This window comes from Triplophysa rosa, linkage group LG13 (assembly GCF_024868665.1).
Source record: "Triplophysa rosa linkage group LG13, Trosa_1v2, whole genome shotgun sequence".
Classification (NCBI taxonomy): Eukaryota; Metazoa; Chordata; class Actinopteri; order Cypriniformes; family Nemacheilidae; genus Triplophysa; species Triplophysa rosa.
In genome coordinates this window covers 21,033,371-21,051,203 of record NC_079902.1, presented here as the reverse complement: position 1 = coordinate 21,051,203, position 17,833 = coordinate 21,033,371, and the positions used below count along the sequence as shown (strand labels likewise).

General features: G+C 37.4%; 1 protein-coding gene across 2 annotated transcripts in view; it reads left to right on the top strand.

The window, feature by feature from the left end:
• col23a1a (collagen type XXIII alpha 1 chain a) overlaps positions 1–17,833 on the top strand; it is a 108,056-nt gene that overhangs the window by 58,865 nt on the left and 31,358 nt on the right. The window contains exon 1 of one of the 2 annotated variants that reach the window (XM_057349329.1): positions 4,462–4,587. The exons of the other annotated variant lie outside the window; for it this stretch is intronic. Coding sequence (XP_057205312.1) covers positions 4,570–4,587 — 18 coding nt within the window. The 5' untranslated portion in view covers positions 4,462–4,569. Of the gene's footprint in view, positions 1–4,461; positions 4,588–17,833 lie in introns of those variants that run through there. 2 annotated transcript variants of the gene reach the window in all.

The following is a 17,833-nucleotide window of genomic DNA, read 5'->3' as shown; positions in this document are numbered from 1 at the left end:
CGTCTTTGTCTTTCTACCTGTCTGTCTGTCTGTTTCTCTTTATGTCTCTCTTTCTTCTCTGTTTTTCCCCTCTGTTTGTCTTTCTCTTATTCATGTAGCATCTCTATAATTCTGTCTTTGTCTGTCTATCTCTTTTTCTTTATTTTCTCTTTTTCTTTCTGTCAGCCTGTCTTTCTCTCATTCATGTAGCATCTGTATAACTCTGTCTTTATGTCTCTCTCTCACTGTCCTATCTTTCAGTCTCTCTTCCTCTTTCTGTTGATGGTGTATATTATTTTAAAACCGTTTTCTCATAGGATGGGTGGTACCGGTACAGGGTGTCCGCGGGGTCTTAAAAAGTATTAAAAGTTAATAAATAAATTTAGAGAAAATTAAGACCTTTAAAAAGTCTTAAATGCCATTTTCCAAGGTATTACATTTTGTATCATCTTTTCATATTTTGTCGAAAGAGGTCATATGCTAAATTTTGTTAGAATTTAATCATTACGTAGGCGAATAGTGGGAGGTCCATTTACACCCGTTGACTCATGGGGAAATGCAAGTTTTCGTGCAAATGGTTGGAGAATAAAGAGTTGGAACCATGCCTGAGGGTCGTCTCTGGGAATAACCGTGAGGCGTACTGCTCTGTGTGTCGGAAGGCCTTTAGCTTTCTAATAAACCGTGCATTGGGTTAGTCACTCAATTAATTCTCTTGTGCTTCAATCCCACCCTTCTGAATTATGTTGCATTAATACAGTCATCACAAACTAAGACTGTTTCGTCGTGCTATCTTACAATCAGTATAGTAAATGTAAGTCAAAGTGTCGCCAATGTAGCATTAAAACTTGAAGTGGTGATGAGGTCTTAAAATGTATGGAAAGAGTCTTAAAAACAGTTTTAAAAAGTATTAAATTTAGCTCCATGATTTCTGTATATACCTTGATGTAGTACAAGAGCAGATGGAGTGATTTATGAGGGAAAATGTGGTGGCCAGTACCGGGTCTCTGTGTTCATGAACTTGAGAGAACATTGTTTAGCACATCTGCTCGTCTCTATGTTGCTCTCTTTGCGTGGTCTCACACACGAACGCCGTAAAAGCAAATTCTGTCACGTCACGTGAACAAACGCCATGCGCATCCTATGCACTGCCGTTCTGCGTGTACGTAATTTGTTGAATTACTGCGTTTTTTCTTTGTTGTTTCTTGGCATGAGTAAAAAATGAGGCTTAAGCAAAGGTTTGCAATCGAGGCCATCTGTGTTGACTTTTCTGATAGAGCCATCTGAAAGTTCCATTAGCTTCATCGGTATGTTATATATACACCCTTTAGACCTTCAGTATTGCTTCTTATATGAATAACTAAATATTCTTACTAATATTGCTAGTCATGAAAGACTCTGCTGACTGTAACTATCCACAGATTGAATTGTGCTTCACATTCAGACAATACCTGCAGGACATAATTAGTCCGGGCTATTGTGTTGACCTGTGACAAGTAAGGTGAAACTGTACTCCAGCGCAGAGGTATTCCAGTCATCCCTCCTGAGGCTTTGACTCTGGGTTCTGCAGACAAAGTGATGTCTGGACAAACTCTCCACATCTGCCCTAAAGAACTATAGCTGTTGAATTCCAAAGGATCTATGCTCACATCCGTTCTATATAACTTTATATACCACAGAAATCAGGTCAACATTCTTAAGGTGGTCAAGATTATCAAAACGTTTGTAGGTTTTGTTTACTAGACTGGACTTTCAGTTACAGATGTTTTAGAGGGTGTCATTAATTTATGACGTAGAAACTCATGGTTTTGGGAAAATTGTTATAGGATAGACTAGCACTACTAATTACATTTACATTCATTTAGCAAATGAGGGAGCATTTAACATCTTGTCTAAAGAACACACACACTCAATTTAAGAGAATTCTTGCTAAACGAGGCAGATCTAGGCCTCGAAATGTGCAGATTGTTGAGCAGAGGTGTACTTTTTCATTTCTAAACGATTTAGGATTTTCACCTGGTAAAACGGATGAATGAAATCCTTATACATTTACAGAGACCCCAATAAGAGCTTGCAGAGAAACCACAGGTGAATTTATTTATGTATTTAGGTATACATTTATTTACTATAGACATGATTCACCAGTGTCCATATCATTTTGATTTAATAAGCTTTCCTGTGGCTCAGTGGTTAGAGCATGGCGTTAGCATGGGTTCGATCTCAGGGATTGCACATACTTCGAAACAAACGTATAGTGTAATGCAATGTAAGTCACTTTGGATAAAAGCGTCTGCCAAATGTATAAATGTAAATGTAAAGAAAAATATTTATTGAAACCTATCCTAAATGTATTTTTGCTTGAATAGTATTACTGCTGTACATTACTGTGCGTGTGACATGAAGCCTGCTCAACAGGGATCTGATTGTTGTCAGATTTTGGCAGTGTGAAACTTCCTTTAGCCTGCGCTATAGCAAGAAAATAACTTAATCGAACGCAGCCAGACTTCACTTTCAACTCAGTGGTTGTCAGACACGGGGCACGCAGAGGGACCCTTTAAGTCCCAAAGTGAGGAGATAGACGGGCCAGGGCTACAGCTGCTCCCCCTGAGGAGGTGGAGGTCGCTGGGGGTAAGATGCGTGGAGGACCTAAAGCCGTCTTGTTTTATGCTGTTCTCAACAACAAACCATGCCTTTATGTGGCTATTCTGTCAGCTGATCAACAACATTTGTTTACAGATATTGTATATACAATATATTGGTTGATAAGTTTTGCCTGTTTGTGTGGTTACTGGAGAATCTTTGGATTTTTAGTAAGATGATTGTCAATTATTCTTATCAGAGCCGATATTATGAATTCAATATGTTTTTTATAGCAATCGCATTAAGCATAAATCTAGAATGTGACATTCTATATAAGTGAAATTGGGAATTAAAACATTGAAATTTACGTTTATGCATTTGGCAGACGCTTTTATCCAAAGCGACTTACATTACATTATACTTGGTTTCTGTGTATGTGCAATCCCTGGGATCGAACCCATGACCTTGGTGTTGCTAGTGCCACGCTCTAAGTAATATAATATAAATGTAATTTAAAAACATCAAGATATGTGTCGTTGAGCTATTAAGATATGCATTGTATCGTAAAGCTATGGCAGTGTATTTTTAAATTAAATATTTTTTTTAATATAATTATATAACTTTGTTAAATTTCAGTATTGTTTTTTTGTGATAGATCTATTCAGTTTTTATTAGTTTACACAAAGATGCTTGAATTAAACCTTGAATGTTGTCAAATCTTTAACAAAATAACAAATGTTACAAAAATACTTAAGAGAAAATCTGTCATTTAATTGTCAGTTTATTATTTTTATATTTTATTATAATTCTTTATTTTTGCTCAGTTATTGTAATGCAGTCACAATCGTAAACCCAGTATTGTGTATCATATCCAATTCTGAACTGAATGTATCGTTACACCCCTACATCTAGCACCGTGCCAACACCGGACGCTACGGCACGATGCGACAAACCCATTAAGAACAAGCAGGTTGTCATGTCGCGTAGTGCTGTCGCGTCCGGTGTAGACATGGTGCTAGATGTAGGGGTGTAACGATACATTCAGATACGACCGTGCTGCATCCAGTGTGGACAAAATTTTTAATTATAATGGGTTCGAATGCCTTTCTAACGTCTTTTGTCGTGTCGCATCGCGTCCGGTGTAGACGCGGTGTAGGACTCGGCCAGTGGTTAAAGGGCTGGCATATTTCGGTTCATTTGACACAGATGTGTATTTATTAGGATATGTTTGTCCAGTGTGTGTGCGCTACAGACATATTGAACTTGTCTGTTCACATGCTGAGGGTATTAGTAGCTGTAGTATCACAAACCTGAAGGCATTGTGTTTCATGCTATGATTTGAGTTGCAAAAGGTGATGTCATAGGCCACAATATTTAGCTTTGTTTGTTCACCCCCCTCCAAGATAATCAAAGCTTTGAGAGAGTACTTGGAATGCCTGTGTTAGAGACCACGATGTCACCTGCGTCAGGATGAAAAAGTCAGTTTAGTTCAGTTCCGCTGTATTTTTATAGCATTGTTCAAATCGCTAATGTCATGAAAAGCTTACGTGATGTACTGTAGAAGTATCGCAGAATCCTAAGTTTTGTGTTTCTTTACAACGAAATTACTCTCTTGGTTTTTCTTTCCAATGACCTCTTACAAAATGTCTGTCAATATTACCTGAGGTCAGAAAGATTGTACAGTGCTGAATAACGGTACTCTGTACAATTGTCTTCATTTGAGGAGATTGAAGCTCTGTAAACATGCATGAGAAGAGACCACATACCTGCACGGTAGATTTCCTGAGCCAGATCTTCTCCCGCTCCTGACTGGCATATGTTACGGCACACGTCATTACACAAGCTGTTATCAGCATCTGCTCTGCGTCCATGCTGACCGGCAGGCCTTTCTGCTTGACATCTTCATAATTCAATGACCTGTCTCTTGGGTTCTCGTGTTATGCGTTTTATGCGCCTTCCTTTGGGCTAACACTATCAGAATTTACGGTTGTATTTGCTGGTTTCAAAGCTGGTATGCAACACAGATATCAGGTGAGCCTGAAAGGTCAGTAAAATATGTCACTCTTTTTTTATACCGTTCCAAAGAGGTCATATCTTGACAAATAACATTTTCTTGGAATTGCAGCTTTACATTGAGTGGAAGATCAAGATTTATTTAAGGTGCAGCAGAAGAAAAAAGTATAAGGGTCAGAGTTGTAAGTGGTGTGGTTACATGTAAAATAATGTTAAAAGGTGTTCAATCCTTGAGCTGTGACTATAATGACACTATAGCACAGCCTCTCGTACCGTTTTGCTTATAGGCACAACTGGTTTTGTGTGTGCAGCTTGGACATATTCTCATTGTTATGTCTTCCATCTCTCCGATAGCCGCTTCTCTTTAAAATAACATTAGCGTATGTGTTTGGCATAAACTGATAAATCTGCTTTTAATTTAATTTAATTTAAACTTAATCCTGTTCCCATTTAGCCGTGTATTATATACAAACTCTATTTGTGGTCACAGATTTATATAAGGAGCACATGGTGGTGGGTACTTCATGGCCCCTGTAAAATGCTTATGCATAATGCAACGGGCCAGTGGCTAAATCAATTATAAAAAGCAGATTGCGCATATTTTTTGCTCTTCTTTTTTACTATTATCAGTTTTTTCTGTTTTGAGTGTTGACCTATAAGTAGAATGTCAAATGCAGTAATGACTTGCCAAAATGTAATTATTTCTGGATACAGGTAAAAAGTGTCAAATTGTCATATTTAACTGTGAATTTTTTTAAATCTTTATTATGAATTATTTATTTGATCGTCTAACATTTACAGAATTATAGTCCGTTATGTCATGCTACAGAGATTTACGTTAAACCACATCTTTAATGGATTCCAGTTTGACCTTTATCCTGCTTGGGTGGCTTTTCTCCACATGATGAAGTGACTGGCGTACCCATTCATCATCTCTTTCATTATCCAATCATAAATCCTGTTTAAAGAATGAAGTTGGTTGGGGTGCATGCACGTTTGGGTCGGCTTTAGCGCACTAGTAGCAATACGCTGTCAACAGGGATCTCTCACACTTGGAGCGCAACCGAGCGCAAATGCTGGAGGGCATCTATTCGATTACCCATCAACATATTACAGCGACACCAGTTGCTACGCTCTTAAAAATAAAGGTGCTTAAAAGCTTCTTCATAGCGATGCCATAGAAGAACCATTTTCGGTTCCACAAAGAACCATTCAGTCAGTTCTTTAAAGAACCATCTCTTTCTTACCTTTTTATAATCTGAAGAACCTTTTTTTCGCCACAAAGAGCCTTTTGTGAGATGAAAAAGGTTCTTCAGATGTTAAAGGTTCTCTACGGAACCATTTAGACAAAAAAGGATTTCTATTGCATTTGTCATTAGTCTTATTCAAATGGTGTATGTTGGTGTTTGTGAAAATCACAAGCTTTTTCGATTCTGTTATTATCTTTTTTTATGTCTTTCATGAGAAAATGGTTTGGAAATTTCACTAGGATAATGGTAGCGTTCCATAATTGCTCTGTCGTAGCGCTAGAGACTTGGAGTTCCATTTCATTTATTTATTTATCAGCGTGTCTCGGATGTTTAGGAAAAAGCCTTTTGGAAAAATATAAATACACAAAGGGGCATTTGTTGACGGTTCAATAAGGGTACAAAGCTATTTATCAAGCAGAACATTAACAGAATAGGTCGGATAACCAAATTTTGATGATGTCATGCATTATTACATGGGTGACTTTTGGATTAATTTGGCAACCTGGAGAATCGATTTACTCTGTCTCAAAGGGCTGAGATCTTGCTGAAAAAAACAAAAACATTAGAAGTGAGAATCAATGTGTCTATACGTCAGCATAAGTATTTAAAACCAGCAGTCCAGATGACTTCTCTTTGTTCATTCAGAAATATGACTGCAAGGCATTAAGACACCAGAACACATCCGACCGCAGGGAACATCCAAAAACTGGGAAAACAAGAATGCCCGTCTGTGTCAGGCAAAGTTGTACATGACATGTTTAAATGTGTCTACAAACAGTATATTTCTGCATATGTTTAACACTGTATGTACATGTTGTGTCGTTGTGTTTGCCATCTTACTGTGTCTAGGCCTAGGAAATAAACCCATTACTCCAATTAATACTGAAACAAGGGTTTGCCAGTTACCAAAACAAAAACTGGTTTGCCAGCCTACAACAAATCAAATAACATAGACAAATTTCAATAGGATTGACGTATGCTGTACAGACATTTCTGCTTTCATCACCCGGGTGTTGTGAGCACGTGAGCGCAGGTGAGACCTGAACAGCACATGTTGCTGTTTAAACTAAACTCATTGAAGCCTTGCCAATTTAAACATTTAAGTGCAAGATGATGCAGAAGAAAACTCGCTTGCGCTCTGTGAGAAGATCCGAAGCGCGCATAAGGAAAGTCTCGCAAATATTGAGTTGTCTTTTTGAAGCGCTTAAACGGACAAATTCACACATGAAGTAGGTCCACATGCCCCTCTTGTCGAGTATCTTAACAAACATAGTAGGTTATGTCTTAAGTGAACGGACGAAACGGACGAAAAACAACGCACGTGTACAGTATCAGTGTACTGGATCGTTTCATTCCTCTTAAAGCGACAGCAGCGAATTCCTGCTGTCTGTTAAAAGTCAAGGAAATCACTCACTGCTTGTGACTCAATAACTTCTGTAACTTTGATTATGATTCATCTTTATTTAATTTGTACATATGGGCAATTCCAGCGTTATGGATGTGACATTTTGCGTTATGGACGTGACATTAAAATGCTCAGAGAATGAATTTGTTACGATTATATTGAACCATCTGTTTATATTTTACTGAACCCTTGTTGATAGAGTCTAAACATCAAAAAAATATATATTTAAAAAAAGGGAAATAAACATGCGTTATGGATGTGACAAAAAAAGGACGCGGTTTTTGGGAGACGATAAACTTTGTAGGATTTCTGTAAAATAAAATGCACAATCCTGAAGCAATAATACCCAATGAATGGAGAAGGGATGCCTCTTTATAGAACATTACTGTAAATAGTTACTTTATATTCATTTTCATGTGTCCATTTATGAGGAATATGTAGCGTTATGGATGTGACAATCCTGAAAATGGCACTTGCCTGACTATGAAAAATCATGCACTAAAAATAAAACAAATGCTTTACAAATTTGAAGAGAGATCTCACATGGGTATTTGAACCACCAAATGTTAAAATCTGTACTGTTACCATAGTAAAAACCGCTGGTAAAAACGTAATTTGTTCGTGGCTAGGTTGACATTTTTGCGGAATTGCCCTTATGCAATGTTATGTTTTATTTGATTACTTTAATCCATTTCTACCTTAAAAGGTATATATATAGTATCTTATTTTATTTTCTGCTTTGCTCTGTTGTTTTATTGGTGCTGTTACTTTTAGCTTGATTATTTGTTCTTATTTTTATTTGTCAGTAGTCCCTTTTCCCTGAACATAGCACAAACCGAACCGAAACCGTGACCCTAAAACCGTGACACAGACCGAACCGTGAGTAATTTGAACCGTTACACCCCTACTAGATCGCCTAATTATTATGACATAAAGATGTACAATTTTTTTATTTAGTTTGCTCCTCAATGGCAATGAAACATTTGTCTGTTTATTCCCAGAACCTAAGTTGCATTGGCTGTGATCTCACAAGCCACCAAAAACATTGCGGCCCGTGGAAAGTTAAACAACAGTGAAGCTTTGGTCTGAGTCAAATCCCCGAAGAGAATACTGCAAACTTTGTTGTCTAAATTGAGATGAGTTTCCTTCAAAGCAAGTGGACAAACGTCAGCCACCATTAAACATGAGCAAGATATTTCTCTGTCTCGATGCTTGACGCACGGATCCAAACAGCCATTATGAGCTTTAGCCCATCTCCTCTGCTGTCAAATATACATCCCATGTGTAAATATCACAATGGAAAAATACTTAAGTTATGTCTGTTTTTCGCTCAACAAAAGCCCGGAGCTGTTAAACAATTGAGATGACGTTGATATGATGTTGATTTTAATAAGAAAAATCGCTCATGTCATGCGACCGATGGAGGGTTTTTAAGATGTTTTGATATGTGGTTTTGTGCTTCAGTGTTGTAATTGGCAAAGAATTCTTCGTTGCAGAGTGAATTGTGCCCTTGCACAGATGACTCGACTCAATCTAGGCTTGTTTTTATTTGTTTGATCTAAAAGTAATATTTTGTTTCATAATATGATCTACTGTAAAGAGCTTCATTTTGGGCATAAATCACACAAGAGCTGTATTTATTTAATGTCATAAAAAAGTGTTGGAAACTGAAAGTGTTTGGATAGAATTTGACAGTTTTGTTGAATTGTGCGTTTTAGCGGTGGCTGCTAAAGCAATCATGACTATTATTGAAAATCATTTTGAAGAATCCCTAAACATTAAAATGTTAACTTGTCCCACACTGTTTGTGTTACAAAAATGAATGAGACCTCAAATTATACGTTTTTTTTTAAAGAGAATTGTGTTATTACTTTTATTCACAGCCGTATCTACAGATTAAAATAACTTTTGACTTTTTTTGACCACCTGTATCTATGTGCTTGGGTATGTGCAGCTGGAGACCTCTTACAACGGTCCAGTGTTGTGGCAACTTTCACACATGTAAAACCACAGAAATTAGTCTCTTATATAGTTTAAATCAAGGATCATTGATAGATTTGGTGCCGGTAAAACTTTGACAGTCGTCGTGTCAACTTGTGCAGTTTCGACACAATGCTATCGATTCTCTCTTTTTTCACTCCGTGCACACTTTCTCAGTTTCCCTGTGACGAATGAGGTGTTCACTGAAGTGTCTGGCAGTCTGTGCTCTGGAATCAATATCGGAGGTGTTTAAAGGTGTAAATGATAGCCAGTCATCTCTGTCTGACTGTATTTGGCAGCACAAGCAAATGTCTGAAGTGCTTTGAGGCTCGTGATCTGGCAACCTTTTAGCGACTACCATAACCTAGATGTAAATATGTTCTCAAGGTCACCCTGAACAGCTGTCGATCTGGACTCTGTCTTCTAAAGCCCTGTGCATGACCTTTATTAAATATAATTAAATTGTATACACGGTATGATTATACACAAATGTTCATTTTATCAGATTTCAGCTCAGGGCTGTCACGATTATTAAATAATCGTCTCATCGCGATTGTTTGACCTCATTGCGATGGTTTCAGATCATCGCAATTATTGCACATCTCTATAGAAGACACTAGGGGGAGCTGTAGTCCCTGCATATTGCATATTTTAGTGTATATATTGTAACTAAAGCATGCAATACTTGTAAAATGTACCACCACAATACAATCACTTTAAAAAAAAACTAAAGCATATACCATAAAAATAACCTGCAGTACAATTTAATATTATTTAAGCAAATCTCAGTGTGAAAACCAGTCTACCAAAATTTCATTAACATACAAGTTAAATTTTTTAGTCTTGCAAGTGAGAAAAAAACAGACTAGAAGCTTTTCTATGACTGATAGTATTTTAATGGTGGCTTCAATTCACACCTGATCAATTTACTTTATTTACAAGTATTTGGCGGTTGTATTATTGACAGGTAGAAGCCTAAACCTTAAATATATGATGACCCAATTTTGTTTCAAAGACCAGTTTGTGTGATTTAGAAATAGTGACTTTTTTGTTAACTTTAGACCAGTGACCTTGAAATATAGAATTATAAAACATGTATTTTTTACATTTCATTTTTAATGTTTCAGATTTTTGTATTTTAATAAATCCCATTGTGTTTACTTGAAGCTGAACATCGCCCCCTATAGGTTACTGAAAACAAGGTGCACCCAGATGTCAATCTTGTTTTGTCCGTGAACTGCTGAAGGGAAAGCAGACTTTAAAGAATACTTTGAGGTTACGATGCTCACACACTAATGTTGTGGTTACAAGGCACGGTTAAAGCGAATTTTTCTGCAAATAGGAATAATCAAAATCTTGGCTTCTGTTACGGTGATTTTCACGTTAATAATAAAACCTGCCGAAAAGATTTCCGGTCCCCCAAAACTTGAGCCTGTGGTTTACAGTCATTAGAATTGGATTTAATGATAACAGGCAGCGGTAATACTCGATTTGAAACATCCAGCGCTCACGTTACAAATGTTTTTCATCATGCTGTGCGAGTTTGTCAGCGATATTAAGAAACGGGGACAAACACAACACTGTGTTCTAGTTAAGGTATTTTTCGCATAGTTTAATGATGATTCTTCATTAGGTTTTTCATGAAATCACTATAAGATTAAGGCTGGTCTTTGAAGCTGAGGTTATGATTTTAAACAGACCTTCATACTTTGAATGCTTATTCGGACCAGGGTTTTGCCTAGACTGCATTCAATGAAGCGCCAAAGTAGGAGTGTGTAATCTGGGAATTAGGACCACATGACCACGTACCTGTTTGCGGTTAACCCTCACAGGGACACATGTGTTTAAGACTAGACACCACAAATTCCTCTCTTCTGTTAGACGAGTGATGACGTTCAGGTGAATGGAAGGTGCAGTCGCATTTTTTACAAAATAAATATCAGCTGTCAGTCTACTGGGTGGACTTGAAGGGAAAAGAGGAGTGTTAAAAAGATTTCTTTTATGAATGTGGCAATTACAAATTTCTGACAACCACTAGGTATAATAAACACTTTCTTGGCTTTTTTCTAGCTTATTTATAACAGCATGAGACAAGCCAGTCTCCATATCTCAGTAAAAAGCATTAAGAGTCTTTATAATTTTGTAACTTCATTTTATTTTTGAGTGGTTCGATGCAAGAAATATTTCACAAAGAAAATGTCATAATATAAATGTTACCATTTTGTTACCCAGATGCACATTTGATGCATAAACTTTCAGTTTCAAGTGAGGTAAAAATACAAGCAGGGCTGGATTGTAATCGGGCATTTTCCCGATGGGAAACTGTAATGAACGAAGGGATACCGCGAAACGCAGTCACGGATGGGCCGGAAAGTAATTGCAGACGGATTGCAGTCGCGAAGGAGCCCGAAAACCCGGAACGAAATCGAGCACGGACGGAACCGACGGTCCACTTTGCAAAGAAGTCCAGGGCCGCTTTTTGGTCTAAAGACTATACAAAACTACACACCGACTCATAAATGAATCAAATTTGTGGTTTTTCACATTTAGTCTAACACCCTTGAGGAAATTCTGTGATGTTTGTTTTGATTATATCGCTGTAATGTTCTGCTTATGTTTACACCGTATCAAACATTTTACGGTCGACTTTCAGTGTTGTGTAGAGACAAGAATCGCTTGTAATTCGTAACCGATAACGACGCACAGCATGGTGGCCTGCTTAGTTTTAGATAAGCTACATGCATCATTATGAAGCTGGCTGTGATTTTAAAAACATCTTGTATATGCTAAATCTAACGTCAGGTTATGCAATGACATTTTTAAGCATGCCGTCACATTTCCTAGACCGTTTCTTCTCAAAGCGGTTTTAAAAATGAGTTACGTGATGACATTTTACCCTACATGGGTCGTACTGGTTTAGTCTGTTTGTAAAGGGCAAATCTATTCATCTTTTGGGGGGCCGCAGTACGGAGCCCTGGGGCCGCTTTGTCACACTGTGTCATATGGAACGTGAGTCTGCACATCCTCTCGGTGTACGTGCTCGCTGTTGACCACTATAGTAACCCGCGCTAATGACAGAGCCACCCAGCGAGCGTCTGGGACCCGTGTAGAAACCGACCCCTCTCATAAACACCAACACTCCTAGCGTCAACACACACATGGAAGTGTTTGACTGACAGGCAACTGCTGGGGGGGCGAGGTAGGCAGAGTTGTTTATCTGGAGGTCAAGCAAGTTAACACTCCATCACGCAAAGGCCAATCTTAATGGCAAAACATACACACACTTACAACTTGAGTAAACAGCAACAATCATGCAGGATTTACATGCCGGTGCTGTTTTTCTTGCGTTTTTGAGTACAATGCAGCTTGTGTTGTTTTTATCTTGGCACAAATGCGATATTTAGAAGCAGTGAAATCTGAGAAATTGCGTGCAGATGCTTTAAATGCAATGCAATTTCAAAATATGTAGTGTTAAAAGCAAAAAAGCGCATTTACACATGCTAAGAAAGATTTCCCAGAGGAAATCCGGCTGTTGAGAAATGAACTCTACTGTAAATGGTTCCTATGGTGTGACGGCAAACAATTTAGATAAAAACTAGTCTCTTATGCTATTTTATGTTATACATTTTCATTTCGTTTTCTAAATTTTTGCTGTCACACCACAGGACACATGTCCTCTCATGTGCACATGATGGGGGAAAGAGATGTAGATATAGTTAAGTCGGTTTGGAGAAAAGCATCTGCTAAATGAATGAATGTAAATGTGATGGCTTTCGCTGTACTGAACATGGCACCTGAACCATCACACTCTTACAGAAACACACTCACACACACACACGTTGTAATGTCCAGATAACACATCTCGGCTTTCCTTTTCTAAACGGTTGACTTAAGTTCTGTTATTTGTCTGTTCGTGATCTCGTGACCAGGGCAGCGTTTGATTTGACGTTCAGAGTTCCTGCGCTGTTACAAATCCCAGTCAACATAAACCACCTGTCAAACATCACATTAAAAATCTGTGCTTTTGCATTTTTCATCAACACGAAAGTCATTTGTGGAGAGCAATGAATAATTCCAGAGTCATAAATTATAATTGCTTTCACACGTGAGGAAGACGGCTGAGAAAAAATTGACAAAGACAACAAAGTATTTGTACACTTAAATCAGGAATTAACATGGAGAACAAAATATAAAACAAACTCTTTCTTTCTTTCTTTCTTTCTATAAAAATCTAAGCACATTTTGTTATATTTTCCTAGACGTGTGCCTGTTCTTTCTACAAATACTGTATGCGTCACTGATATGTTATATTGTTATCCAATGCAATAACATGGGGTGGTTTCCCGGACACGGATGATCTTAAAACAGGACTAGGCCTTAGTTAAAACTACCTTAATTTGCGTTTTTGGGATAAATGGAGGTCATGCAGATGTTAAACTACTTGAGGGTGAGTAATTAATGGCAGAATTTTCATGTTTGCCGGAGTTACCCTTTAAGCCCTGTCCGTGAAACCGCCCTGCAATGTATAGATTTTAAGGGTCCAAAACTAATAAATGTTAGCTAACTACATGGTTTGAGCGCTTGCTTGGTGTTTCGGGTGTGCAGTGAAGTTTTGATAAAAACAAAAAAATACTTTTGATGAATTAATATTGAATATGTGAACGTACTGTTATCAATACCAGTCACATGTGAAGTTGCCTCTGAAGCTGAACGTGACAAAGGTTTATCATGGCAGTGCCCTGCACACCTTGTGGTATTACTTGGATTTCCTTCCCATTGAAAGACTTTCATTTCTTTCAGCCTGTGATTTTGGAGAGTGAAACACAACTGTGGTTTAGGAACTGAACCGAGAGAATCGAATTCTGTGATTTCACTCCTGACGTTTATTATGAACAGTTGTTGCGCCTGATGAAAATATGGCCGCCTCTCGTTTGCCCGGGGAGATGACGTTTTTGTTTTCTCCGAAACATTTGTTTTAGACAGAATGTCACAGTAGCTAAATCAAACTTGTGCGTAAATATCAGAAACAGACCTTCTTGATCGGATAAGGAACGGAATTCGGCAAGTGGTCGGATTGTCCAAGCTGAGAATAATGATACACTTCAATTATGTCATTTCTGAATGTTAATGTATGGAGACAGCTATAGGGGAGAACAGAGGAGACCTTTAGGTTGCCTGCGACCGTGATTACATCCAGATTCAATCAAACCCGCATCAAGTTTTTAATCTTGAAGTTGTTACTGTTGTAATAATTGTCCATGAGACAGTTCATCAGACGTTGACAGATATAAAAAATAAAACATCAGGGGCCCATTTAGTGGCGTCTTCCAGCGATCGAAGCATCAACCCCGGTGTCTCTGAGTTTCCCCGTAGTGTTTATGGGTTCTGTTGGTGAAGATCATACTTGCACTGTATTTATAGCTCTTGTGGTTTGGTCTTGTGTAATGTGATACTGTGCACTGCAGTAAGCCAGAAAAGCTCAAAGATGAAGCCGTGATTCAGTATGTTCACTATGTTGACTGTGATTTGTGTCATCGTATACAAAGCCCGAAACATCAATACAGTAAAGAAAAGTTACAAGCAGTAGGGCAAGAAGCCTTTTGGATGATATAGGGCATGCCATATGAGAAAGAGAATAATGTCATTTACAGATGTAAGTTAGTCTTTAAAAGAAAGAGATAAAAGCAGTAGTCATTTTTGACTTATAGTGCACTTAATACAGGAACTTTTAACCTGCGGTTGATGGTATATTACAGGTTAAAAAGTTAAACATGGTTGACAAAAGCCACAATTATTAAAAAATAAAATTGTACAAACAATCAAAAATAAAATAAACAAACTGAAATTTTGTTAAATGTTACAATATACTTTAATGCATTTTGCAGACACTTGTATCCAAAGTGACTTGCATGTAAGATATTTTTTAGCAGTACTTCTTTTCCCTGGGGATCGAACCCATGATCGTTGCTTACACAATCCTCTATCAATTAAGCTACAGGAATGATATGATTTTTTTTCATTCTCACCATCCTTATTTACTTCTGTAGTACCTTTTTTACTGACTTATAGGGATGTAACGATTCACCGTGAGCCGGTTGAAAATCGGTTATAATGAGTGACGATTCAAATCGGTTGAGGTGTGAACTGAATCGCAATACAGTTTTTGAACAGCAGGGACCGCTATTTTCACTGCGAATCTAAACGTGGACATGCTGATATTTCTTAAATGCAAAAAATCCAAGAAAATCTCAGACAGTATTAGTTTGTTTATATTAAAGAGACTTTTTCTATTATTAATTTGTTTAGTCAGTTTAGTTCTAAATCAGTTTAGTTTTGTTATTTGAAATAAAACATTATTTTATTATACAAAGAAACGTGAAGCATTTAAGAAATAATTCAAGGGAAGTTGTTCATTTCTAATTTGTTTCAACTCATTTTGTGAAAATAAATCGTGAGTAAATCGTGAATAAATCGCATCTTGAGATCAGAATCGTGACTCGCATCGCATCGTGAGCTGAGTGAATCGTTATATCCCTACTGACTTAACCAAAGAGTTTTGAATTTTAAGAACATTACTGTACACGGGTCAATGACGTATACGTTTTGTAGACAAGCCAATTTTAAAATACAAATAAATAATAATATCTCTAAGGTTATTGCAATGTGGTGTGACGTATACACTTGTGGTGTAAGCTTCAGAAATGGAGTGAATTGTGGATGAGATTTCGAAGCTCCAAAAAGTGCATCCATCATTTTAAAAACTGCTCCACGCTGCTCCGTCGGGTTAATAAAGGCCTTCTGATGCGAATCAATGCAATCCGACTGCATTATTCTGAAAGTCACATACAAAATCCAAATAGGATGCCTTGAGGTTGAGTAAAACATTGGGACATTTTGTTTTTTGGCTGAAGTTTCCCTTTAGTTTTACCTTGTTTACTGATCAGTTTCCCGTCTCTAAATACATTCTGGGATTGAACCAACAAGCTTTCACTTACCTCTCACTGTAGCTAAATGGCCTGATGGTGTTTGATGCCAGATGTGCTGGATTTAGAGCAGCGTTTCAAACAGGCGAAGCTAAAACCCGAGACTTTTTTCCTGTCAGTCAGAGATCTCTAATAGGGGTCGAAGCAGCAGGGGTTGATTAACCTAGAATAATAACAATAATGCCAACAAGAAGAGTGTGTCTGTGACTAGAGCTCATTAGCATCCCAGCGTTCCCTTCTCCTGCTTCGCTCAGGTATGGTTTCTATTTCACAGTACCGAAAGAAGTTTGGGGGGGATTGATGGAAGTGATTTAGTGCCCAGGGGACAGTGGAGGGTTAATCGGTTAACCAGAGAGAAGGGAAGGTGGGGGGTTTGGCTACCGATCTTAAAAAGTCTGGGAGGTATGCCCGAGGCCGCTTTGTTCTGTCATAAAGATACACAAACAGGAAGTGATGCGTCGGGCCCAGATGCCTCATTCACAGACATGCACCCTCCATCTCTGTTCATCCTTGACAATGGATTCACCTAATCCTGATTGTTTCCATCCCTTAAACTCATGACTTTTGCTCCGGTTTCTCCATCACATGTGAAGTGCTGTGCATTTGACACATTTTTAATGCCTGTGTCGAGTTACTGCTTGCGTCATAGAAATGGTCACAACATGTTTGTGTCAACACTAAATCAAAGAAAACAAAATATCTTTGAGGAAGAAAGTTAAACAGATATGTTTTATTGAGGTTTTTGAATTATGAGAAAGGTTAAGAAAGTGATTTTAAATCTTAGACATTCATATTTGTTGAAAATAAGTTTTTAAACATTTTTTTGTTAGTACATTTTTTACAATAAGCAAATATTCCCTTTTTCATAAGAATGATTTGACAGAGATAAATGACAAATTATTTGACAGATAAACCTACATGTGTTCTATGGTGTGACATAGCAATAATAATAAAAAAAAACTGATTATAATATATGAATATTTTAATATATTTAATAAATTTATATATTATTTATATTTATTAAATAAATTAGCGTGTATAAGAGAGATTTATCGTCATAGTTTTTTCTAAACTTTTGTTGTCACACCATATGACACATGCACGTAATATTTGTCAACTGCCCATATGGTGTCTATGTTACTAGTATTTGGGATAAAGTAAACATCTTTAATACAAGTATTTTACATAATGTATTATTGCTGTATTGATTTAAAACCTAAATAATGCTGGGGCCGACCAGACCCGCAAGCATTGGCTGATAACAAAAACATGAACAACAAGGGTTAATAGAAAAACAGACCAAGTAATAGAAGTGCGCAGTAGTTCCCTAACTAGGGTACTTAAGATGATTATGGGGTTATGCATTATTTATTTAATTAAACTAACGTTCATCCTCTAGTGTACAAACAGCACAATGCTAGATATGCGATCATGCATACGTTTGCAACATACGTTTGTCATTTACAATGATCTCTACCACCTGCATCACACTTGTTTATTTCTGGAGTGAAAGTCATACCAGAATTGCAAACACTCGCTCACCTACGCTCAAAAGTGCAAGTCTTCATTCAAAACTGTATTATGTGACCCTGTTTGATATGATGTTAAGCTAAATGTGTTGCATGGTTTTTATATTAGAAGGTATA